Source organism: Capra hircus, chromosome 15 (assembly GCF_001704415.2).
Source record: "Capra hircus breed San Clemente chromosome 15, ASM170441v1, whole genome shotgun sequence".
In the NCBI taxonomy this organism is placed as follows: Eukaryota; Metazoa; Chordata; class Mammalia; order Artiodactyla; family Bovidae; genus Capra; species Capra hircus.
Genome location: NC_030822.1, coordinates 76,619,811 through 76,645,052, shown reverse-complemented (window position 1 = coordinate 76,645,052; position 25,242 = coordinate 76,619,811). Strand labels below are relative to the sequence as shown.

At 40.9% G+C, this 25,242-nt stretch overlaps 1 protein-coding gene across 1 annotated transcript; it reads left to right on the top strand.

Annotated features, from left to right (window-relative positions):
• Window positions 15,843–24,916, top strand: MMP1 (matrix metallopeptidase 1). The gene is made up of 10 exons (XM_005689361.3): window positions 15,843–15,997; window positions 16,715–16,959; window positions 17,053–17,201; window positions 17,429–17,554; window positions 18,493–18,648; window positions 18,782–18,899; window positions 21,199–21,332; window positions 23,242–23,404; window positions 23,901–24,004; window positions 24,182–24,916. The coding sequence occupies exons 1-10, from the start codon at window positions 15,902–15,904 to the stop codon at window positions 24,289–24,291; spliced, it is 1,401 nt and encodes a 466-aa protein (XP_005689418.2). The 5' UTR covers window positions 15,843–15,901; the 3' UTR covers window positions 24,292–24,916.

The window sequence follows — 25,242 nt, the reverse complement described above, 5'->3', positions numbered from 1 at the left end:
CTGATGCAAAGAAGCAAAGAATATAGAGAAATTAAAAATACAAACAAACCTGGCCTTCCCAGCTTTTACTGAAAGAGAAGTACTTGAAGATTCACTTAAGTCATTTAATCCTTGAAAGTGTTAGTTGCTTAGTTGTGTCCGACTCTTTGTGACCCCATGGACTGTAGCCTGCTAGGCTCCTCAGCCCATGGACTTCTCCAGACAAGAATACTGGGGTGGGTTGCCATGCCCTTCTCCAGGGGATCTTCCCAACCCAGGGATCAAACCTGGCTCACCCGTATTGCAGGCAGATTCTTTACTGTCTGAGCCACCAAGGAGGCCCTTAATCCGATGGTCATTAGCAAAAAAAGGATGGTTTTGGGGAAAATTCCACTCTGGGGTTTGGTCCTGGTAAGGTCAGGCCACAGAGTAACAGCTGATTCTTAGTATAACCACCTCTATCAGCAAGAGCTCCTCAGCACGATTAAGAGGAAGCTGTTTCACTTTCCTAAGACAAAACTAAAGATGAGTATTTATGATACCTGACTTCCTGGCCATGATTTAAACCACTAAGAAATTTTCCACCTTGACATTTACTCTTCGAATCACAATTAGCTTATGGCACTGAAGGTGATGATGATGATGTGATCCCTTATAACACGGCTGCTTCCTGAGCAAGTTTCCAAAAATAATAAAAGAGTTAACTCACTGTGCTGGCTTACATGGTGCATTTAACCAAAAGTTAAATTCCCTCATTGCATAATAAGACTTTCTTCAATACTTGTATTTAATTTATGTTATAGGTAATTATCTACTATCAATATTTATCTATAGATACATTGTCAGGACTCGTAGTTCTAATAGTTCTGATAGCTTTGCTTCCAATGAATTAAAGCAAATGAAATTTGGGGGCATGATTTCATCATCTCAATGTAACAGGGTTAAGGTAAGTGATTTAGAGTGTCTTTCTAGTCTAAGAGGAATTAATACTTATTGAGCAGCTATTATGACAGCATGGTACATCCTGCCTTTGAGGACTTCACTATCCTACACATTGCTGTGGCATATCTTAATATCACTATTTTCATTTTATATGTGAGAAAATGAAATGCCATAGAGGTTAACATCCCTAAGCTTAGTGGTCTAAATTGTTGCGAAACTCTAATTGAGTTTTTAATCCAAATCTTCCTTACACAAAAGTCTGAACGCTGTTTTGGTTCGATATTGTTTCTGGGTACATCTAGTAACTCTACATTTGCAATCAAGCTTTCTAGAGTATCAAGCAGCAAAAGTACATCAAATTTTTATGTACATAGATAATTTTGGTTAATATTCTAGGGACAAGTTTACCTTCTTATTTCAAGAAAATACTTATCCAGAAAATGAATCTGGATTTATTTCTGAATCCAGAAAATGAGTTTCATGTATATGAGCCCCTAGTATTTATCTTGTATTATTACGTAATACCCAATCACAGGGACAGTCTTCAAGGGCAGGAAGTGAAAATTTTAATATGTAATCCTTCAATTTAAAAGGTACTTATCAGTTCAATTATACGGTAAACAAATGGGCTAGGCATTATTATTTCCTTTTTGCAGTTGACAACATCAAAGATTGCTCAGCTGTGATTCAAACCTATGTCATTTGATTCAAAATTCTGAGCTTTTCCTGCCACACCCTTTGCAAGATACTTGAAAGAAAATTTCCTCCCCATATGTAAGGTAACTATCCTCACTCACTACAATTAGAAAACCACTGTCTTGTGCATAAATCTCAAATATTTCTAAAAGAATATGCATTGGCTTCTAGACAGCTCTGGGCTTAAATCTCCACTCTGCCACCTCCTGGTGCCTTGGAGAAGATAATGACTGAGTTTCAATTTTTGCTCCCCTACACCATGGAAGTCTCCAGCTCTAAAGGATCCAGACTCAGGAGGTCCACCTCCTGGCCACCCCAGCAGCTTCCAAGGAGTGGGAAATGGATTGTGGATCTTTATTCCTGATGGGAACTGCCCAAATGTCCCATTTTCCAGTTTAAAGAAATTGCTCCTTTCTCTTATGCTTCCCTCAAACCTTTTCCCTCTCCCTCTTAGTTGAAGACAACTGACATAGCCTTCTCAAATGATCTTCGGTTTTCCCAAGTTTAGAAAGAGGTACTGCCTTCAATCAAGTAGTGTTTGATTGTAGTCCTGAAGGCACATCTAAGGTCAGGGAACACAGAATCCTTGGCAAGATCAGGGGAAACTATAGAACAGAAAATGCAATTTTACATCTGAATATACTATCTCATGACATATACTGTCTATAGAAATATATGTTCATATTCTTTTGTAGGGACTGTGTTAAGTATATTTGTTATGTATGTATTGGACTATAGGAGCTTCCCAGGTGGTGCTAGTGGTAAAGATCCCGCCTGCCAATGCAGGTGATGTCACAGATGAGGGTTCAATCCCTGGGTCAGGAAGATCCTCTGGAAGAGGAAATGGCAACCCGCTCTAGTGGGTTGTGCCAGGCCCAGGCCTCCCAGAGAATCTGATTGGAATTGACAGGCTATGGCTGTGCCTATCTCTGTACTTTACACATGTACCCCAATGTCCATTGCAGCACTATTTACAATAGCTGGGACATGGAAGCAACCTAGATGTCCATCAACAGATGAATGGATAAGGAAGTTATGGAACATATACACAATGCAATATTACTCAGCTAGAGAAAGAGATGCATTTGAATCAGTTCCAAAAAGGTGGATGAAACTGGAGCCTATTATACAAGTAAGTCAGAAAAAGGAACACAAATACTTTATGTTGAATTTAATTGGTAAAGACAAATAATAATATAGACAATAAAGCTAACTCTTCCTTAGCCCTTTCTGTGCCAGAAAATATTCTAATTGTATATGATTTATTTAGTAGATGAAGGAAGAGAGAAAAAAAAAGCAGGAAGAAAGAAGGAGAGAAAGAAAGAAAAAGAATAATAACTAATACATATGTGAATTTTGGTGTATAAATGGTTTGAGAGCCCTTCACTTCCATCAGCTCCCAGGGCCCAGCAGAAGACCCTCCAAGAAGGGCTTATTGAAAGATACTCCAGCCGACTATCCAACCACACAGCTCCCTTATTTCCCTCTCCACTTCCTTTCCAACAAGGCCAACGGAAGTTCCTAATGCCAACACGACCACATCTGTTGCCAGTACTAAAAAGTACTGAAGCTAAAAGAGGCACACTTATATGAGAAGCAAAAGGAGACTTTGATATAATTTGTTTCAGCCATTAATAGATTTCTGGATAAATGGACTGGAAAGTACACACTTGTATTTTGATTCTTATTTTTTCTATCTTCCATAAAAAATTTTGAAGACATGTGTCTACATCAATGTTCATTGGTATATTGTAAATTACACCTAAGATTTTAACAGCTTCTTGAAAAAAATAGTAATGTATACAATATCACATTGTATCTAATTCATGAGAGAATTAACCCCCAGAGCAAAATTGATGTCTGACTGTTTTTTGCAATTCCAAGCATGTAGCCCAATGCCTTGTGTCAGGTCAGTTCAGTCACCCCAGCCATATCCGACTTTTTGTGACCCCATGAACTGCAGCACACCAGTCTTTCCTGTCCATCACCAACTCTGGAGCTTCAAAAGTCATGTACATTGAGCCGGTGATGCCATCCAACCATCGCATCCTCTCTTGTCCCCTTCTCTTCCTCCCTTCAATCTTTCCCAGCATCAGGGTCTTTTCCAATGAGTCAGTTCTTTGCATCACATGCCCAGAGTATTGGAGTTTCAGTTTTAGCATCAGTCCTTCCAAGGAATATTCAGGACTGATTACCTTTAGGAATAACTGGTTTGATCTCCTTGCAGTCCAAGGGACTCTCAAGCATCTTCTCCAACACCACAATTCAAAAGCATCAATTCTTTGGTGCTCAGCTTTCTTTATGGTCCAACTCTCACATCCATACATATCTACTAGAAAAACAATAGCTTTGACTAGATGGACCTTTGTTGGCAAAGTTAATGTCTCTGCTGTTTAATATGCTGTCTAGGTTGGTCATAGCTTTTATTCCAAGGAGTAAGAGTCTTCTAATTTCATGGCTGCAGTCACCATCTGCAGTGATTTTGGAGCCCCAAAAATAGACTCTGTCACTATTTCCATTGTTTCCCCATCTACTTGCCATGAAGTGATGGGACTGGATGCCATGATTTTAGCTTTTTTTCTATGATGACCTCCAAGATCTTCTAGAACTAACACCCTCCAAAAGATGTCCTTTTCATCACAGGGGACTGAAATGCAAAAATAAGAAGTCAAGAGATACCTGGGGTAACAGGAAAATTTGGCCTTGGAGTACAAAACGAAGCAGGGCAAAGGCTAACAGAGTTTTGCCAAGAGAATACACTGTTCATAGCAAATACCCTCTACCAACAACACAAGAGATGACTCTACACATGGACATCACCAAAGGGTCAATACCAAAATCAGGTTGATTATATTCTTTGTAGCTGAAGATGGAGAAGCTCTACAGGGTTAGCAAAAACAAGACCGGGAGCTGACTGTGGCTCAGATCATGAACTCCTTATTGCCAAATTCATACTTATATTGAAAAGTAGGGGAAACCACTAGACCATTCGGATATGACCTAAATCAAATCCCTATGATTATACAGTGGAGGTACAACAGATTCAAGGGATTAGATCTGATAGACAGAGTTCCTAAAGAACTATGGATGAAGGTTTATGACATTGTAGAGGAGACAGTGGTCAAGACCAACCCAAGAAAAAGAAATGCAACAAGGCAAAATGGTTGCCTGAGGGGGTGTTACAAATAGCTGAGAAAAGAAGAGAAGCTGAAGGAAAAGGAGAAAAAGAAAGATATACCCATTTGAATGCAGAGTTCCAAAGAACAGCAAGGAGAGATAAGAAAGTCTTCCTCAGTGATTAATACAAAGAAATAGAGGAAAACAATAGAATGGGAGAGACTAGAGACCTCTTCAGGAAAATTAGAGATACCAAGGGAATATTTCATGCAAAAATGGGCTCAATAAAAGACAGAAATGGTATGGACCTAACAGAAGCAGAAGATATTAAGAAAAGGAGGCAAGAATACACAGAAGAGCTATACAAAAAAGATCTTAATGACCCAGATAACCATGATGGTGAGATTACTCACCTAGACATTACTCCAGACATCCTGGAGTGCAAAGTCAAGAGGGCCTTAGCTAAGCGGGCATCACTACGAACAAAGCTACTGGAGGTGATGGAATTCCAGTTGAACTATTTCAAATCCTAAAAGATGATGCTGCTAAATTGCTGCACTCAATATCCCAGCAAATTTGGAAAACTCAGCAGTGGCCACAGGACTGGAAAAGGTCAGTTTTCATTCCAATCCCAAAGAAAGGCAATGCCAAAGAATGCTCAAACTACCGCAAAATTGCACTCATCTCACATGCTAGCAAAGTAATGCTCAAAATTCTCCAAGTGAGGCCTCAACAGTACATGAACCAAAGACTTCCAGATGTTCAAGCTGGATTTAGGAAAGGCAGAGGAACCAGAGATCAAATTGCCAATATTCATTGGATCATCGAAAAAGCAAGAGAGTTCCAGAAAAACATCTACTTCTGCTTTACTGACTATGCCAAAGCCTTTGACTGTGTGAATCACAACAAACTGTGGGAAATTCTTAAAGAGATGGGAATACCAGACCACCTTACCTACCTTCTGAGAAATCTGTATGCAAGTCTAGAAGTAACAGAATCAGACATGGAACAACAGACTGGTTCCAGCTGGGAAAGGAGTATGTCAAGGCTGTATAGTATCACCCTGCTTATTTAACTTATAAACGGAGTATATCATGCAAAATTCCAGGCTGGATGAAGCACAGGCTGGAATCAGGATTGCTGGGAGAAATAGCAATAACTTCAGATATGCAGATGACACCACCCTTACTGCAGAAAGCAAAGAGGAACTGAAGAGCCTCTTGAAGAAAGCAAAAGAGGAGAATGAAAAATCCAGGTTAAAACTCATAATCCAAAAAACTAAAATCATGCCTTGTATATCATACCTATTAAGTAAATGGAGTATGTTTTCCATATGCATTCAATTTTTTATACAAAGTTCAGGGAAATAGTTAACTAATGTGTATTTGTCCACATATACAACAGCGACATGATAATTATATTGATAATTTTGGGGAGTTCACTATGATTCCTTGGATTTAAGTAATTTAATTCTTAGTGACTCTGATTCCTTTTAGGATCGCCAATTGAAAGAATTCCTTCTGAAAGAAGAAACACTTTAAAAAGTGTTAACATGCAACATTTTCTAATCTTAAGAATTTTAAGAAAATCTTAAGATTTTCTATATCAAGCAAATTTGTACAAATCCAGTATTCCTGGAAAACAATCAAGGACATAAACACAGGTAAAACACCAGCCCTTCACCAGAGTGAAGTCAAAGTGAGGCAAACGTGAAAAGTGATTTAAGCAAGTGTAATGTTTTATGGAACTTCAGAGTAGACCTATCTCACAGAGGAAGGAAAGAGAAAACTTTGTGAATAAAATAACATTTAGACTGGACTTTGAAGAATAGATAGAATATTAAGTAGAAATAGAGGGGAATAAAAAGTATGACAAGGTAGGGGAACAAAGTGCAAGGTACATTTGGGAGATAATGTAATTTGTTTGGAAGAGTGGGAAGTGAAGCTTGGAAGTCATTTTTAAACCTGGGAGGTCTTCAGTACTACAGTTGGTTTGTATTTGCTTTGGTAGATTATGTCAGTCACTGAAGGCTTTTATTCATAAAATTAATTATACACCGTTTGCATGCTATGTTCCAGTTATTTTACCATAACAATCTAGTATTTGTACCTAAGTTTTGTAACCAAAGACCTAATATCAAGATTCCATCTCCAGAACGGCCAAGGAAATCCTGAGGAAAAAGAGCAAAGCTGGAGACATACCTCCCAGACTTCTGACAATTTTTACAAAGCTATAGTAATCAAAACAGCATGGTACTGACACAAAAACAGACATATGGATCAATGGAACAGAATAGAGAGCCTAGGAATAAACCCACATACCTATGGTCAATTCATCTTGAACAAAGGAACCAAAAATGGAGAGAAGAGAGTCTCTTCGGCAAGTGGTGTTAGGAAAGTTGGACAGCCACATGTAAATCAATGAAGCTAAAATGCTCCTTCACATAATACACAAAAATAAACTCAAAATAATGCTAATCTTTAAGACAAGACACGATAAAATTCCTAGAAGAGAACATAGGTGAAACATTCACTGACAAAAATCATAGCAATGTTTTATGTGAGTCTCCCAAGACAGTAGAAAAATTGATAATAGCAAAAGTAAACAAGTGAGACTTGCAAGCTTTTGCACAGCAAAAGGAAGCATAAAACGAAATGAAAAGACAACTGATGGACTGGGAGTAATATTTGAAAATGACGCAGTTGACAAGGACTTCATTTCTAAATTATACAAACAGCTCATACAACACAATAACAAAAAAACCAAACAACTCAATAAAAAAATGTGCAGCTCTAAATAGACATTTCTCAAAGAAGACATATAAATGGCCAATAGACACATGAAAAGATGTTCAATGTGCTGATTATTAGAGAAATGCAAATTAAAACTACAATGAGGTATCACCTCACACTGGTCCGAATAGCCATCATTAAAACATCTACAATATGCACTATGTTAAACACTGGAGAGGGTATGGAGAAAAGGGAACTTTCTTACACTGTTGGTGGGAGTGTAAACTAGCGCAGCCTCTGTGGAAAACAGTATGGAGGTTCCTTAAAAAACTAGAAATAGAATTGCCAGATGATCTAGCAATCCTGCTGCTGGGCATAAATTCAAAGACACTAAATTCAAAAGACACATGCACCTAAATGTTCATAGCAACATTATTTACAACAGTCAGGACATGGAAGCAACTTAAATGTTCATCAGCAGATGAATGCATTAAGACATGGCAAATACACACAATGGAGCATTACTCAGCTATAAAAAGAACAAAATAATGCTCTTTGCAACACGGATGGACCTAGAGATGATCATACTGAGTGAAGTACATCTGAAGCAGAAAGACAAATACCATGTGATATCATTTATATGTGGAATTTAAAATATGATACAAATGAAACATTTTTAAAAAACAGAAACAAACCCACGGGCATAGAGAACAAACTTATGGTTATGAGAGGGGAAAGAGTCAGGGAGGATAAATCAGGAGCTTGGAATTAGCAGATACAAACTATTATATATAAATAGATAAACAACAAGGACCAACAGTATAGCACAGGGAACTATATTCAATACATTATAATAGCTTAGACAAGACTGTGAAAAAGAATTCACGTATATATATGTATGACTGAATCACTTTGTTGTATGCCAGAAACTAACACATTGTAAATTAGCTATACTTAAAAAAAAAAGACACAAAGATTCTGACTCTACCACTTGCTAATGGGACAACCTGAGCTAGAGACTTAGTCATGAAATTTGCCATAGTTTCTTAATCTATGTAGTAGAAATAATATCTGTCCTAATTATTCCACAGGATTATTGTAAAGATAAAATAGCCGTGTATGTTAAAGCTACTGAGGGCTCACTGAACATTAAATGCTGTTTCTCTTGCTCAATGCTTATAAGTGTTGACTGACTCTGAAAACCAGCTGTCATTGCAATGAATTATAGTGGGGGCCTGAGTAGTTGAGAGAAATGAAAAAGAGCTGCATAAAAGCTAGTGGGTTTAGTGAACACTGTACTTCAAAAAAAAAAAGGAGAAAAGTTCTGAAGGCAGCAGAATACATTCCTCAGAGACTCCCAAACAAGCAAGCAAGTCACAGTCTGGGCATTGCCTCTTCATCAAAATCTCCTAGGGGTGTCCTGACCTCCCTCACATTTCCCACATATCACAGACCAGAGGGCTGGGCGAGAATGGTGCCAACGCGTCTGGGCTGAGCCATGGTACAAGCAGCATGTATTCCCTGCAGGGCCCTTGATTTGAACTTCCTTAGAGGAGAACTACAGCTGCAAAAATCTGTAGGCCACTCTCAAGGATACGCTCATGATAGGCATTTTCCAGAGTTCCTAACAAAATATTTAGATGGAGAACTATTACTGGCAAACAAACTAAAATGCTCAAAATAATCAGTGAATAAATTATTATAGCATGACATTCAAGTCACCAAAACTTAATGTACAGTGGTTTATTCAAAATCTCCACTCAATGGATATGTCCAGATTTGCCTATGATGCCTTAAATAATTTTAATCTTAGAAGAGTGAAATAAATAAAAATCTAACCATGGATATGAGACTTTTAGCAGACAACTGAGCCACAAACCACCTAACACAGAACAAGCCCTTTTATTTGTGTCATTTAGTATTTATTTGGGCTTCCCCAGTGGCACAGTGGTAAAGAATCCACGTAACAATCATGGAGATTCAAGAGACCTGGGTCAGATCCGGGGTCAGAAAGATCCTCTGGAGAAGGAAATAGCAACCCACTTGAGTATTCTTGCCTGGAAAATCCCAGGGACAGAGGAGCCTGACGCGGCTACAATCCATGAGGTGATAGAGTCAGACACAGCTGAGCAACTGAACACACACACAGTATTCATTCATTCTTTTATTCATTTACTAGGTCATTTGATAATCATTTTTAAACACCAACTGAGTTGAGGTACGAACTACGAACAAATTAAGAACTATGTAGTATCAATACAAACAAAGCTAGTGGAGGTGACAGAATTCCAGATGAATATTTCAAATATTAAAAGATGATGCTGTGAAAGTGCTGCACTCAATATGCCAGCAAATTTGGAAAACTCAGCAGTGGCCACAGGACTGGACAAGGTCAGTTTTCATTCCAATCCCAAAGAAAGGCAATGCCAAAGAATGCTCAAACTATCACACAATTACACTCATCTCACACACTAGTAAAGTAATGCTCAAAATTCTCCAGGCCAGGCTTCAACAGTATGTAAACCATGAACTTCCAGATGTTCAAGCTGAGTTTAGAAAAGGCAGAGGAACCAGAGATCAAGTTGCCGACATCTGTTGGATCATCGAAAAAGCAAGAGAAATCCAGAAAAACATCTACTTTTGCTTTATTGACTATGCCAAAGCCTTTGACTCTGTGGATCACAATAAACTGTGGGAAATTCTTAAAGAGATGGGAATACCAGACCACCTGATCTGCCTCCTGAGAAATCTGTATGTAGGTCAGGAAGCAACAGTTAAAACTGGGCATGGAACAATAGACTGGTTTCAAATAGGAAAAGGAATACATCAAGGCTGTATATTGTCACCCTGCTTATTTAACTTATATGCAGAGTACATTATGAGAAATGTTGGGCTGGAGGAAGTACAAGCTGGAATCAAGATTGCTGGGAGAAATATCAATAACCTCAGATATTCAGATGACACCACCCTTATGGCAGTAAGTGAAGAACTAAACAGCCTCTTGATGAAAGTGAAGGAGGACAGTGAAAAAGTTGGCTTAAAACTCAACATTCAGAAAACAAAGATCATGGTATCTGGTCCCATCACTTCATGGCAAATAGATGGGGAAACACTGGAAATAGTGACAGACTTTATTTTGGGGGACTCCAAAATCACTGCAGGTAGTGACTGCAGCCATGAAATTAAAAGACACTTGCCCCTTGGAAGAAAAGTTATGACCAACCTAGACAGCATATTAAAAAGCAGAGACATTACTTTGCCAACAAAGGTCCGTCTAGTCAGAGCTATGGTTTTTCCAGTAGTCATGTATGGATGTGAGAGTTGGACTATAAAGAAAGCTGACTGCTGAAGAATTAATGCTTTTGAATTGTGGTGTTGGTGAAGACTCTTGAGAGCCCCTTGGACTGCAAGGATATCCAACCAGTCCATCCTAAAAGAAATCAGTCCTGAATATTCAGTGGAAGGACTGATGTTGAAGCTGAAACTCCAATACCTTGGGCACCTGATGCAAAGAACTGACTCATTTGAAAAGACCCTGATGCTGGGAAAGATTGAAGGCAGGCAGAGAAGGGGACGACAGAGGATGAGATGGTTAGATGTCATCACTGACTCAATGGATATGAGTTTGGGTGAACTCCAGGAGTTGGTGATGGACAGGGAGGCCTGGCGTGCTGCAGTGCATGGGGTTGCAAAGAGTCGGACATAACTGAGTGACTGAACTAAACTGAACTGAGTTGAGGTAGTAATTATAAGCTGCAATTTTATTAATTTTGTTAAAGGAAATAAGGGTTTTTGAGTGGCAGCTTTAAGGGGAATATTGTTTCAGCCCTGAGGGACAATGGTGGCATGGAGACATTATTGTAGACATGACATTACATTAGACAGCCCAGCATCTCAGAATATTATCTCTCTTTAGGGAGGCAAAGTTTCTCCATCCAGAGGGTGTGTATCATGTAGGTTGACAAGAGCACCATGTAGACTGCTAGGAAGTGGACTGGAGTTCCACAGACACAGGTCAGTAAGTGGCTTAGGGCTGTTGTGTCAATTATTTCTACCTGGAGGGTAACCACGAGGCCTGAAGGACCAGAGATGCAAGCGTCTGAGTGTCTGGCACACAGCGGTTATCCATAAAGCCACTACAAGCGCGTGAAGGGAGAATATATAGCGTAGGAGAAATCTTTCCCTCATGTTACTCCCAAAACCAAACAGCATTACATATTTAAGGTTTCAGGCTAAAGGCCATTTCAAGACTTGCAGGACCAAAAAAAGAAAAGAAAAAAACAACTGACACTCAATTTGAATTATAAAATTAAAAAGGCTGAATTTTCCAAGCGTAAGTAATGTGAAGCACAATTGAAATTCCAAGACTGACTTTACTATGGAAAAATACAAACACATTTGAGTCTTTCCACAGAGCAGCCAGAGTGGACATAATTGGCCTGTTTTGAAACTGGAGTCATTTGACACAGCCACACCTCTGCAAGCCCTCTTGTGGCTGTCATTCTCCCTGGGGAAAAAGGATAGCAGGATAATTTTCACAAATTTTTACACCCAAAAAGGGATTATGGGGGAAGAAGAAGCTCCCAGAGGAAAAAAAAAATACTTGGATGTGAAGAGCAATACAATTTTAACACGTTTTGAGTTTCTTAGAAACTATGCTGAGTTTCTCAGAAACATTGCTAGGGTTTTGGTAGGATTTAATCACCAGATCTTTGTTCTAGATTTTTGTGTTCTATTTTTCACTCACAGATAACTCACTAGCATGAGCCCGGAAGTTACGTGTTCTGGTACAAATACCTAACGGGCAATTTCAAAATTCAAGACCATGTGAATCTTGGAGGTTTGTTGCTTAAGCAAAACTTACTTACATAAAATTCTTTGCTAATCTAACAAGAAACATAACAAAAAGCTGTTTTAGGTATCCAGTTTTCAATCCACTTCAACATGCCTGAAATTAAAACACTTAGAGCTTTTAAGTCATGACTCTGGACTCAGACCAAGAGAAAAAGGTGTAAGCGCAGGACCTGTCTTTTCTTTCCCCTTACCTGTGTCCTCCTGCAGAGGTGTGACCTCAGGCCTGTAGGCAACTACTCAGCCCTTTAGTTTGCAATTGAAAAATCAGAGTCCTGGACTAGACGGATGGTTTTTGAGCTCCACTGCACTGGATACTCATTGTTTCCTAGAAACTGGGGGCTTTGCTAAAGAAAGGCGGTATGGGGGCAAAGTGGAAGTGATGTAGGTGGAACTTCCAGCCCATTTTGCTTTTCATTAAAGCACTTCTGTTAACATCCAGTTCACAAATTAGTCTTCCCAAAAATATTTCGTTTGGGGCTTCTCTGGAGGTCCAGTGGTTAAGAATGTGCCTTGCAACTCAAGGGACGCTGATTCGATTCCTTTCAGGGATCTAAGATCTCAGATGCCACAGGCAACTAAACCCACACACCACAGCTAGATAGAAACCCACATGCCTCAATGAAGACCCGACACAGCCAAATGAATATATTTTAAAAAGAAATAGATTTTGTTTAAGTGAAGTGAAAGTCACTCAGTCATGTCCGACTCTGTGACCCCATAGACTGTATAGTCCATAGGATTCTCCAGGCCAGAATACTGAAGTGGGCAGCCTTTCCCTTCTTCCAGGGGATCTTCCCAACCCAGGGATTGAACCAGGTCTCCCGCATTGCAGGCTGAGTCTTTACCAGCTGAGCGGTCAGGGAAGCCTGATTTGGTTTAAAGCGATTTACAAAGTTTGACAACTTCTAGATCATAGGATGGAGACTGTTGCCGGATTGAACAGCTTATGAGACTCTTCCAGTGTGATGCTTCTGTAATTCCTTGCCCGTCCCAGATGGTTACTACGCTGCTCTCTTGAGTCAACCTAGTGACCCCCGTTCCCCAGGCCCTGGCAGAGTCGGGGACAACGTCACACTGACCAGACTCCCTAACGGCCAAGGTGTGTGCCTGCTGCCCGCTGCCTGGACACGCAGCCTGTGCCCAGCCTCTCAGAGGAAGGGCCCCTTCCAGCACGTCTTTGCCTGCGCCGGGGCGCCTCTGTTGAAGCTGTCCTCACTCTCTGTATCGTGCTGTGAAGAGGAGAGGAGTTCATCTCCTTGAGGGTGCTTTCCAATCCCTCTCACAGCTGCTCACTCACATGTTCGTTCACTTGGCTGAGGGACTTGTGGTTGAATGATTAGAGAGGAAACAAGCTCTTTCAAATCAATTCAACAAATACTGCAGCAAGATTTACGCATGAGATGTGTTTCTTAGCGTGACAAGGAAAGCAAATTGGTACAGTGAGAAAAGTCCTGAGAAAGCAAACCTGACGTGGTGGGAAGGCAGGCGACCCCATCAAGCGCTCACACGGAACACACGCCAGTGTTTCTCAACTTTACACTGTACTTCTTTCAAGGAAGAGGGGTGGGGCTCTGAGGAAAGGAAGCTGCAGATTCAGGCCAGCTTGCCTCACCAAGGGTGTAACGGATAGTATTATGGCCCCAAGACACTTCTGTGGAACATGAATAATGAATATACGTTTTTCATTATCTAGCCAGTTATTTATTTTAATTTGCACACAGAAATAACAACCCATTAAGCTATGATTTTATGGATATGACAGACTACACTGAGGCAAAACTTTTAGAGGAAATTTAAAGAAAAGTACAAAAATAATATAAGAGGTGTCACTCATATTTGGCAAAACTCATGATGGAGGTGGAAGGATTAATGGAAATCAGAAAACTTAGGGCTAGACCAGGTACAGATACTCTCCTATCCCAGTATTTCTGGTAAAGCTAATCTGTGAAACTGTGTACAGACTTCTCTTAAAGTCATGTTAAGGGGTCCCATGTTTGCTTGTTTTTTTGTACTTTTTGAAATGTGTTTCTTTTAAACATGTTTATTTACTTTTTAATCTTGTTGCACCAGGTCTTAGATACGGCATGCAGGGGAAATCTTTTGTTGCCATTTGGGAAGGCCCCCTGGAGAAGAGCATGGCAACCCACTCCACTATTCTTGCCTGGAGAATCCCAAGGGCAGAGGAGGCTGGTGGGCTACAGCACATGGTCCCATAGCATCAGACATGACTGAATGACGAATCCTTTCACTTTAGGGACTCTAGCGTGGCACGCGGGCTTAGTTGTTCCAAGGCCTGTGGGATCTTGCCCTCCCCCGCCCCGCCACCAAAGACTGAGCCTGTGTCCCTGCATTGTAAGGCAGATTCCTAACCACTGGGCTACTAGGGAAGGCCCTGTTTCTTTATTAATTACCCTTATCCCACCATAATTGGTGCACAGAAGATGCTAAATAAGGTCTTTGAAGTGGATGAATATATAAATACTTGAATGAGTAAATAAAGAAGAAATAATTGCTTTCTATCCCCAAGGAGCAGACATGTGCTCACACTGAGGAGAATGAGGATGATTAAAAATAAGATTTCAGACTCACACTTGATCATCTGCTAGCTTCTGGCTCACCTGATGGGCCTGACAGTTTTCAGAGAAGGATTCCACTCATCCCGTGACCCTGCTGGGCAGTGTCTACACCGGGTAGGGAGTTACCACATACCCCACCTGTGGATGGGGGTCTTCTCAGGCCAGATTCTCAAATCCTGGGCCTGAATGAAGATTAAGGGAAACTATGGTGCTATGAAATAGTGTACAAGGCAGTTTAGCAAAGATGGAAAGAAACTCCTCTGAACCCAGAAAAAAATGTGAGTATTAATTCATGTCCTATTCTTTGTAACCCCATGGACTGTAGCCTGCCTGGCTCCTTTGTACATGGGATTCTCCAAGCAGGAATACTGGAGTGGGTAGCCATTCTCTTCTCCAAGGAATCTTCCTGACCCAGAGGTGGAATCTGGGTCTCCTGCATCACAGGCAGATTCTTTACCATCTAGGCCACTAGGGAACCCAGGAGAGCCACCCACAAATGAGTGCCTGTCTGTGCATGTGCTGAGCAGCTGTAGGGCATACATGTCAGTAGTTTTGCCCTTTGCTTGGAAACCAAGGTGTGTGTGTGTACCCAGAGCACTTTATAACCAGCAGAATCAAGTAGCAAAGCCTGCTATTTTTTTTTTTAAGTCCGTGGAGTACTCTGTGATCTGTGTATATAAGAAGGTCTCTCTCAAACAGGATAGAAATGAATTGGAGAAAACAATTGTTTACATGGTGGATACGTCTCCCTAGCCCACGTCCTGTTTGATAGTAATGAAGATTGCAACACCAAACGACCCCAGATATTCTGCTTGGAGTCACCGTTTGTGATGATTGCTCATAGCTGATCAAAGGATATTATGAAATATGAGTCAGACAGCCGCTGGCTTCCTGGAAGTTCCAGAACCTGTATATAAAGAGGGAGCTTCCTAGTTGAGACACTGGAGCAGCAGAGAAGTAGGAGCTATCAGATTCCTTAAGCTGAGAAGGAAGGCAGAGACCAGCATGCCCAGACTGCCTCTGCTGCTGCTGCTACTCTGGGGTGCAGGGTCCCACGGCTTCCCAGCAGCGACTTCAGAACAAGACGTGGAGACGGTGCAGGTAAATGCTGAACTCCACATGCCTAAGACGCAAAAGACTTATTTGTGGTTTTCCACAATATAACAGAATAGTATCAGTATGCAGTTCTGGTGGTGATTTAGTAACTAATTCGTGTCCAACTCTTCGTGACCCCATGGACTGGAGACCACCAGGCTCCTCTGTCCATGGGCTTCCCCCAGTGAGCATACTGACATGGGTTGCCATTCTCTTCCCCAGGGGATATTCCTGACCCAGGAATCGAACCCAGGTCTCATGCACTGCAGGTGGACTCCTGCATTGTGGGCAGATTCCTGCATTGCAGCTGGATTCTTTACTGTCTGAGCTATGAGCGAAGCCCCCAGTAATGGTATAATAGAGTTTATTTAAGGATGGATTTCCTACAGAGAGAGATTTTTGCCAGAAAGGGTATTCTCCCCACAGATGTATCTAGCTGTGCATAGACTCTCATTTTCCAGTTAAAAGTGATAGGGAACTAAAGAAATAATATACAAATATGCCTCTATAAAATTGTAATTCTGACTTCATAGTAAATAGTGGTAGGAAGAATTCTACTCCAAAATGAGTTTCCACCAACAATAAGGATAATAAGGACCATGCAACCTAAGTGGAACCTTTAAATGTAGTTCTTTGTGTCAGGTATGACAGTATAAACCATCAGTATTTAGTAAAACTGGAGGATTTCCCATTCAGTGTTTTGATAATTTTATCTTTCATCAGAAATACCTGGAAAATTACTACAACCTGAACAGTGATGGGAAGAAAGTTGAAAGGCAGAGAAACGGTGGCCTCATAACTGAAAAGCTGAAGCAAATGCAAAAATTCTTCGGGCTGAGAGTGACTGGGAAACCAGATGCTGAAACCCTGAATGTGATGAAGCAGCCCAGATGTGGGGTGCCCGACGTGACTCAGTTTGTTCTTACTCCAGGAAATCCTCGTTGGGAGAACACAAACTTGACCTACAGGTAATCAGATTGAGCACCGGAGTGGGAAAGCTCTTTCCCATCAGAGCCATGAGAAATGAAATCTGATGGGTCTGTGTTTTATTTCACTTGAAGGATTGAGAATTACACCCCAGACCTGTCAAGAGCAGATGTGGACCAAGCCATTGAGAAAGCCTTTCAACTCTGGAGCAATGTCACACCCTTGACCTTCACCAAGGTCTCTGAGGGTCAAGCAGACATAATGATATCCTTTGTCAGGGGAGGTAAGTTCTTTTTGTAGCACGAAAGTATTCTTACCTTAACTTCCCCTTGCCCTTGAATCTCTTCAGCTTTGTAGATAGATTTCCTTGTTTAAAAAAGAGTGTTGATTTTACAGACTTAAGAAGGAAACAAGATCTCATTTGGCCTCTTAGCAAAGTTAATGCTTACTCTCCCGGGTTAAACTAAGTAAGAATCTAGAGAAACATCTGATGGATTCTGTTTCTTGCAGATCATCGTGACAATTCTCCCTTTGACGGACCTGGTGGAAACCTTGCTCATGCTTTTCAACCAGGTGCAAATATCGGAGGAGATGCTCATTTTGATGATGATGAAAGGTGGACCAACGATTTCCAAAGTAAGTCAGCTTGTTTTGCCTCTCTCAACCCTCCCCCCTCCTCCCACCTTCTCAGTTCATTGTAATATTGGTTGATTTAATTGAAAGAATGCGTTAATAGAAATAGGTACTTTGCTGCTACCACTTAGAAAATTAACAACACATTTAGAAAATATAAGAGAATTACTTCTGTTAGTAAAGCTATCTTACTGGTTACAAATGGGCTACTCTGAAATTTCTATTGAGAAAGTGTTGAAAATATTAATGTTTTCCTTGTGGGCATCTACACAGAATCTTTTTTTACTGCAAACACACCAAAGTGTAACAATGTTATTAAGATATCTAGAAATTAAGGGAGGAGATACTATATATTTTTTCTAAAATTTCCAGCATTAAGCATCTATCAGTCAATAAGTAGGAAAAAAATTGTTTATAGAAGAATATTGCTTCTCAGTGAAATAATATATGCCATATAACCACTGACAAGATTGACTAATCTGTGCTAGAGCCCTGGTTGTCTGAATTTGCTCTTTAATTGTAATAATAGAATTCAAGTTTTAACTAATCTCTTCACTGGTTTCCCAGATAGCTCAGTGGTAAAGAACCCACCTGCCAAATACAGGAGACTTGGGTTCAATCCTTGGGTCACAGAGATCCCTGGAGAAAGAAATGGCAACCCACTCCAGTATTCTTGCCTGGGAAATCCCATGGACAGGGGAGCCTAGCAAGCTGCAGTCCATAGGGACGCAAAGAGTCAGACATGCCTGAGCATGTAATCTCTTCACTATTAATGAATGCATCCTTCTCACCTTTCAGAAAAAAACAATTTATATATTTCAAAAAGCTACAGATAAAATAAGAACGTTAATCCTTGTACAGTTGTAAATTACTTCTTAATTAAATGTCTCAAAACTGAAAACATTTCAAATAATTGCAAATGGGTTTATTGTCCCTTTTAGATTATAACTTGTATCGGGTGGCAGCTCATGAATTTGGACATTCCCTTGGACTTTCTCATTCTACTGACATTGGGGCTCTGATGTACCCCAGTTACATCTTCAGTGGTGATGTTCAGCTTTCTCAGGATGACATTGATGGGATCCAGGCCATCTATGGTGGGTATAAAGAAAAACAGTATGGACAAGGGGTCCTTAAAACATCCATTGCCTTATCTTTTAAGAAGCTTTCATTGGTTATGTAGTTTTCCAAAGCCAGGCAGAACTAACTTCAGATCTCTTGTTCCTTTAGGACCTTCCCAAAATCCTACTCAGCCAGTCGGCCCACAAACCCCAGAAGTGTGTGATAGCAAGCTAACTTTTGATGCTATAACTACAATTCGGGGAGAAGTGATGTTCTTCAAAGACCGGTAAGACAACAGTTCTTCTTTGCATTTTGTATTTGTGATAATAGTAGGACTCGCTACTATGGGGCTATATCGGCTACTACTATGTTTTGCATATTATTTATTACATTTGTTTATATAAATAATTATAGTTATAATTAAGTATAAACAATAGCTTGCTCTTGCACAACATAATGAATTTTTAACAACTTTTCTCCCGGTATGTATTCTGTCACTTGATTCTCAGAAAAATTACCACTGAAGTAGCACTCAGTAAATATAATTCCATTTTACAGATCGGTAAAGTAAAGCAGAGAGAAAGAAAGAGATCCTCAGGATACCAAGTTCACTGGCAGCAGAGCAGTAATCAGTCTTCTGACCTCTGCTTCAGGCCTCTTCCCATTTTTGTCACTCTTTGGGATGGTTAATTACATCAGAATTTTGTTAGGAGAAATTGGTCCTTTTCACAGCACCATCATGCTGATGAGGGTTGTGTAGACCCCTTTTAAGTATCATCTTGGAAGAGATAGCCGTTCCAAAGCCTGTGGTCAGAACAAGTCTCTGTGCCCCCAACCCTGGGAGGGGGCAAAGAGGGGTAGGCGCAGGGAGAACCCCCAGAAGCATGAGGTCCTGGCCCCAGGGGGTGGGGAATGGATGGTCACAGTGAGTTTCCATCCTCAGAGGAGGGTCCCAGAGCTCCCTAGGCAGCATGAGACCTCGAGAAGTCTAGGGTCCCCTTGCATGCAAGGAGTAGGGCTGCTCTGCATACAGTTCTGACTCCTAAAGGACCAGGAAAATAGTAACAGTCTTCTTCTGAACTGCACAGCCCAGCATGCATAGAAAGTAGGGGTGCTTTAAAAGGCTTCTCCTCGCTCTCCTCTTGGAGTGCTGTTCTACTGAGTCACAGTTATAGCTACCCCAGAAGGCAGGAGAGTCAGCTCCTTCTGCTTCCTAGCCTGTGCTTTACTATCTCGAGTTTAAGAGATAAGGACAGATATACGCAGGGGGTGGCTCAGTGCTGGCGAGTGCTAGGAAAGGTACCGCTTTCAAGGGAAGCTCTCAGTACAGCAGGACATCTCATCAAAGCAAGTGCTTGAGGGATGACCCCAAAGAACAAGGACGAGTCTAGTCCGCAAGACCTGAGAGGACACTGAGGTCATTTAGATGCCACCAAGTCATGGAGACATGGACGGCAAGAAACAGTGACGGCGACTGGCCTGCCCCAGGTCTCACGGGCAGGCAGAGGCCACTGAATCAAGAAGGCCAGAGTCAGCCCTGCAGATCCACATGGCAGTTGATGCTTTGTCTTTACCCCAGTCCCTGTGGACCGTAGAGTCAACTTTGTCATTAACAGATAATAGGCAGAGTCGGACATGACTGAAATGACTTAGCACACGTGGGACTGCAGAACCAACTTTGTGAACTGCCGGTCACAGGAGCACACAGGGAATGGCTAAGGTTTAAACTACCCTTTGCCTCTTATCAGTTGCATGGCCTTGGACATCTCCCTCTGCCCCCCTGACCTCAATTTCTAATCTGTGAGATGGAAGTAATCTCTTACAGGATTTCTGTGAGGTAGGGCATTAAGTAGGTAGAGTGTGTACAAAATGCAGAATGCTAGTGTTGTGTTCTAGTCAGTTCCATTGGAGAATTTTGCAAGCTGGTTGTTAAACAGCATTATTAAAAGTTTAATTATATTAATTTAAAATTATATTTAAACCGAAGGTACTAAAAATAATTATAACTCATCCCTTCGGGTGTATGTGTGTGTGTGTGTGTGTGTGTGTGTGTGTGCATGTGTGTTGGTCACTCAGTCATGTCCAACTCTGTGACCCTGTGGACTGTAGCCCTAGCCTGCCAGGCTCCTCTGTCCATGGAATTCTCCAGGCAAGAATACTGGAGTGGGTAGCCATTCCTTTCTCCAGGGGATCTTTCCAGCCTAGGGATCAAACTCAGGTCTCGTCTGTTGCAGGTAGATTCTTTAGCTTCTGAGCCACCAGGGAAGGCCCCATCCCTTTGTATCCCTTTGCAATTATTTTGCTATATTTTTCTGTTTATTTATATTCTTGAGATGGCTTATGCCTGTATGGGGGAAATACTATACAGTGAGGTACCACTTCAAATCTGTTGAAATCTGCAGTGGTTGGAGTATTTCCGCCAAGAAAGTAAGCAAAGGCTACAGGCCAGAACTTCTCTCCACCTCCACTTTGGAGAGCTACATGTTAAACACTAACCCACAAGCCACCAGTGCCAGCCATAGAAGGGCCTGGATGACACCAGAACTTGCTATGTATTTGATCAAAATCTTTTTTTTTCAAATTAGGTTCTACATGCGCACAAATCCCTTCTACGCAGAAGTTGAGCTCAATTTCATTTCTGTTTTCTGGCCGCATCTCCCAAATGGACTTCATGCTGCTTATGAGGTTGCCGCCAGGGATGAGGTCCGGTTTTTCAAAGGTAATACGTTCAATTTTTGTTGTTCTTTAGTCGCTAAGTCATGTCTGACTCTTTTGCGGCCCCATGGATTGTAGTCTGCCAGGCTCCTCTATCCAGTTAGCTTTCAGTTTTTACCAGTTGGGGCTTCCCTGGTGGCTCAGAGGGTAAAGCGTTTGCCTGCAATGCGGGAGACCCAGGTTCGATCCCTGGGTGGGAAGATCCCCTGGAGAAGCGAATGGCAGCCCACTCCAGTATTCTTGCCTGGAAAATCCCATGGACAGAGGAACTTGGTGGGCTACAGTCCACGAGGTCACAGAGTCAGACACGACTGAGCGACTTCACTTTCACTTTTGCCAATTAAGTTTTCTTCTGCTTTGGGGCTCATGTATGAGATTACTACCAACTTTCTTTCCATGGACTTTGACAAACTGAGCAGTCATACCATATCAGTGGGAGTCCATCACCTTAGCTAAGAATTGCAGGGTGCATTTCTAAGGGAAAAGATTTGAGACACAGATTTCCTGGCTTGTTTGTGAATCTGGACTTATGAAAGGATTTTCTGTGCAAACTATGTATTTTAAATCCTCTCCACCTCCCTGGGGTGTCCAGGAACAAAACTGAGAGGAACATTGGAGTCGCTTGGTTTCCTAGAGCCTGTTTTCCGCAAGTTGCTTTCCTGAAAGGAGAAGCTGCCTCACGACAGCCAGATAGGGGTGCTGCAGCCTTGCCATCAGAGTATGCCTCGCAGACCAGCTGTGCTGATGCTGTCCCAGGTCTGTGAGCATCACAGAATCACAGAATAAGGCCCCACAGCATAAGGCCCCAAAGTCCATCTATGTCGTCAGATCTTACTCCAGACCTTCTTGAATGTTACCAAGATTCCCAGGCAATTCATATGCACATTAAAGTGTGAAAAGTCCTTAATTACCACAAATTGAATGAGGCAAACTTTTTGATTCTATCAGAATAAAACCCCAATCCAATGATCAGCTCCTTACTTTGACAACACTATGCCAAATAACAGTTTTTCTGCAAATATGTTTGGCATAGTATAGACAAGCATTAAGACACCTGACTCAGTAATACTCTCAAGGCAAAGAACTGAAAACAATTCAGATGGGCAATAAACTTTGAAATGCACTTTCTAGCTCTTTTAGAATGAAAATAAATAGGATTTTAGATACACAAAGTTTCAAACTGCGCCCCCCCCAACATCGAGGGATAAATAAGATTTGTGCAATAAGAACAATGCTGGCTTCAAGATGTAAGACCAGTTTTATTTGACTTGGGGTTTATTAAGTATTGGAGCAGGAAAAGGCTACCCTTTCCAGTATTCTGACGTGGAGAATTCCATGGACTCTATAGTTCATGGGGTCACAAAAAGTGAGACACGACTGAGCAACTTTCACTTCAATTACTGAGTGAAACGTGCAGAATCTGGACACAGCCTAAATATAAGGATTTGGAACCGTCTTCTAGTTAGATGTAATGATTTCTACCCAGGGTCGCAAGTCATTACAGACTGAGTCATTACAACCCTCTGGCCTTTAGGATACCTTGGGGTGAACTTCTGCAGCCTGTGGGCAACCTGGAGAAGCAAAGATTTCTATCCCTGTGGTGGCATGATGAACTCTTTAGTTGTTTGAACTTTGGAAAGAGGTCCCCAGCTCCATAAACCAGTCATTCCCAAAGCTCGCTACAGATTAGAATCATCCAGGAAAAAAAAAAATTTAAATATACTAATTTAATTGGTCTGGAGTAGGATATCAGCATCAGTATTTAGAAAAAAACACAAAAATCTCCCTAAATGATTCTGATGTGCAGCAGGGACACTGCCCTTGCACATGAGAGCAAGCGTTTAGCTGGAGATCTGCTTCCTGTCTACTGGTGCCCTTGGCAAGGGTTTTCATCCCGATTTCTTGATTGGCAGGTAACAAGTACTGGGCTGTTAGGGGGCAGGATGTGCTCCGCGGATACCCTAGGGACATCTACAGATCCTTTGGCTTTCCAAGAACGGTGAAGAGCATCGATGCTGCTGTTTCTGAGGAAGATACTGGGAAAACATACTTCTTTGTTGCCAACAAATGCTGGAGGTAAAGACTGGGTGCAGAACATGGGAGGATACCTGTTGTTTCTATGTAGAAGTTACTAGATTGAGTCATTTAAGAGATGAGTCTCATATTGTCTCGGCTGGCTGCCTTTGCTGTGAATGGCAGTAGCTTGTCTAGTTGCAAAGTCTGTTGACCAGTAATGATCATATCTGTCCTAGAAATCCAGGAAGAATGTGAGCCTGAATTGAGAAAGATAATGTGAAGAGAAGGGCATTCATCTTCATAGAACTGCTGCAGCCACCAGGAACTTATCTTCCACTGCATTCAACATTAATTTGGCACCCACTGGAGAAATTAGAATTAGGCGTTATAATTCAGAGCGACCTTTTAAATTTTCTAGTCCACCCAGCATCCTACTCACCTCATCTCACCTACCATTTTATACATAATCTGTGAAAAAGTTTTTATTATGTTCTTGCTGATGAATTCCTCATATCTTTAACAAATAGTTCTGACATTCCAATTATTTTTTGACCAGGTATGATGAATATAAACAGTCCATGGATGCAGGTTATCCCAAAATGATAGAAGAAGACTTTCCTGGAATTGGCAACAAAGTTGATGCTGTTTTCCAGAAAGGCGGTAAGTGAGTTTATACACTCCTCTATTTTGTTGACACAGAATGTCATCAGTATTGTTATTTAGAACAGAAAATACAAAAAATATTTATTCTTACAAATGACTTGGATTTTTTTAATAGTTCAGGTTAAACCTAGAAATCATTTGTATAATATAATGTCTCCCTTGTTTGACTTCTAGGATTTTTCTACTTCTTCCATGGAAAAAGGCAATACAAATTTGATCCCAAAACTAAGAGAATTTTGACTCTTCTAAAAGCTAATAGCTGGTTCAACTGCAGAAAAAATTGACCAGTGTTTACAAGGTTAAACAGAAAAATATGTTTCACAAGGGAAAGTGTTTCCTAAAGAGCCATGTGTTGTGTTAGTCGCTCAGTCGTGTCCGACTCTTTGTGACCCCATGGACTGTAGCCCACCAGGCTCCTTTGTCCATGGGATTCTCCAGGCAAGAATACTGGAGTGGGTTGCCATTTCCTTCTCCATGAAGAGCCATATATCTAAATAAAATAAAGTTATTAAGTATAATCTTATTTTAAAGTATAATCTCATTTATACCTCATTCAGCATTTTTTTATGATTTAGAATGTAATTTTTATATACTACTGTAATTTAGTTCCACAAATGAGGCCTAACTAAGGTCAGGTTTATAACTTATGGATTCATATGGGCCAGTTTTACAATGAGAGAAACTCTTCTGGAAAATATAAGACTCTGACATTGATAGTGGAAAACACTCTCAGTGATGTCTTCTCTCAAGAGAGAAAGAAACGAGATATGAGCCTTCACCAGAAGAAAAACAATTCAAGAACTATGAGCAACCACTACTACCATCCTGGTATGCAAGGGACACCTTTGTTATAAAGTGTTTTACGTTTGAAATAAAGCCATCCTTGTCTCTACTATTTCTTAAACTTTCTATTATGTTTGTTATGTTATTATTTCTGATTTTAAAGGCACACAGAGATTTTCAAATTTGAAATAATTTCAAATTTGAAATATTGCAAATATGCAATATACTCATGTGTGAAATGAGAATAGATGAAAAGTTCAGATATTCCCCCATTCTCATGGAATTTACATCATACAGAAGGGGGGAGAATCAATTTTCCATGCCCTTATAAGGGTTCCAAAATTGGTTTTAGGTAAGCTGAGGGACAGCATGGCAGCGCTTTCTAAGGGCCTGTCCTCTTCTCTCCTTCTGAGTACATGGAAGGATTATATTTTCCACAGTTCAGTTCCCCG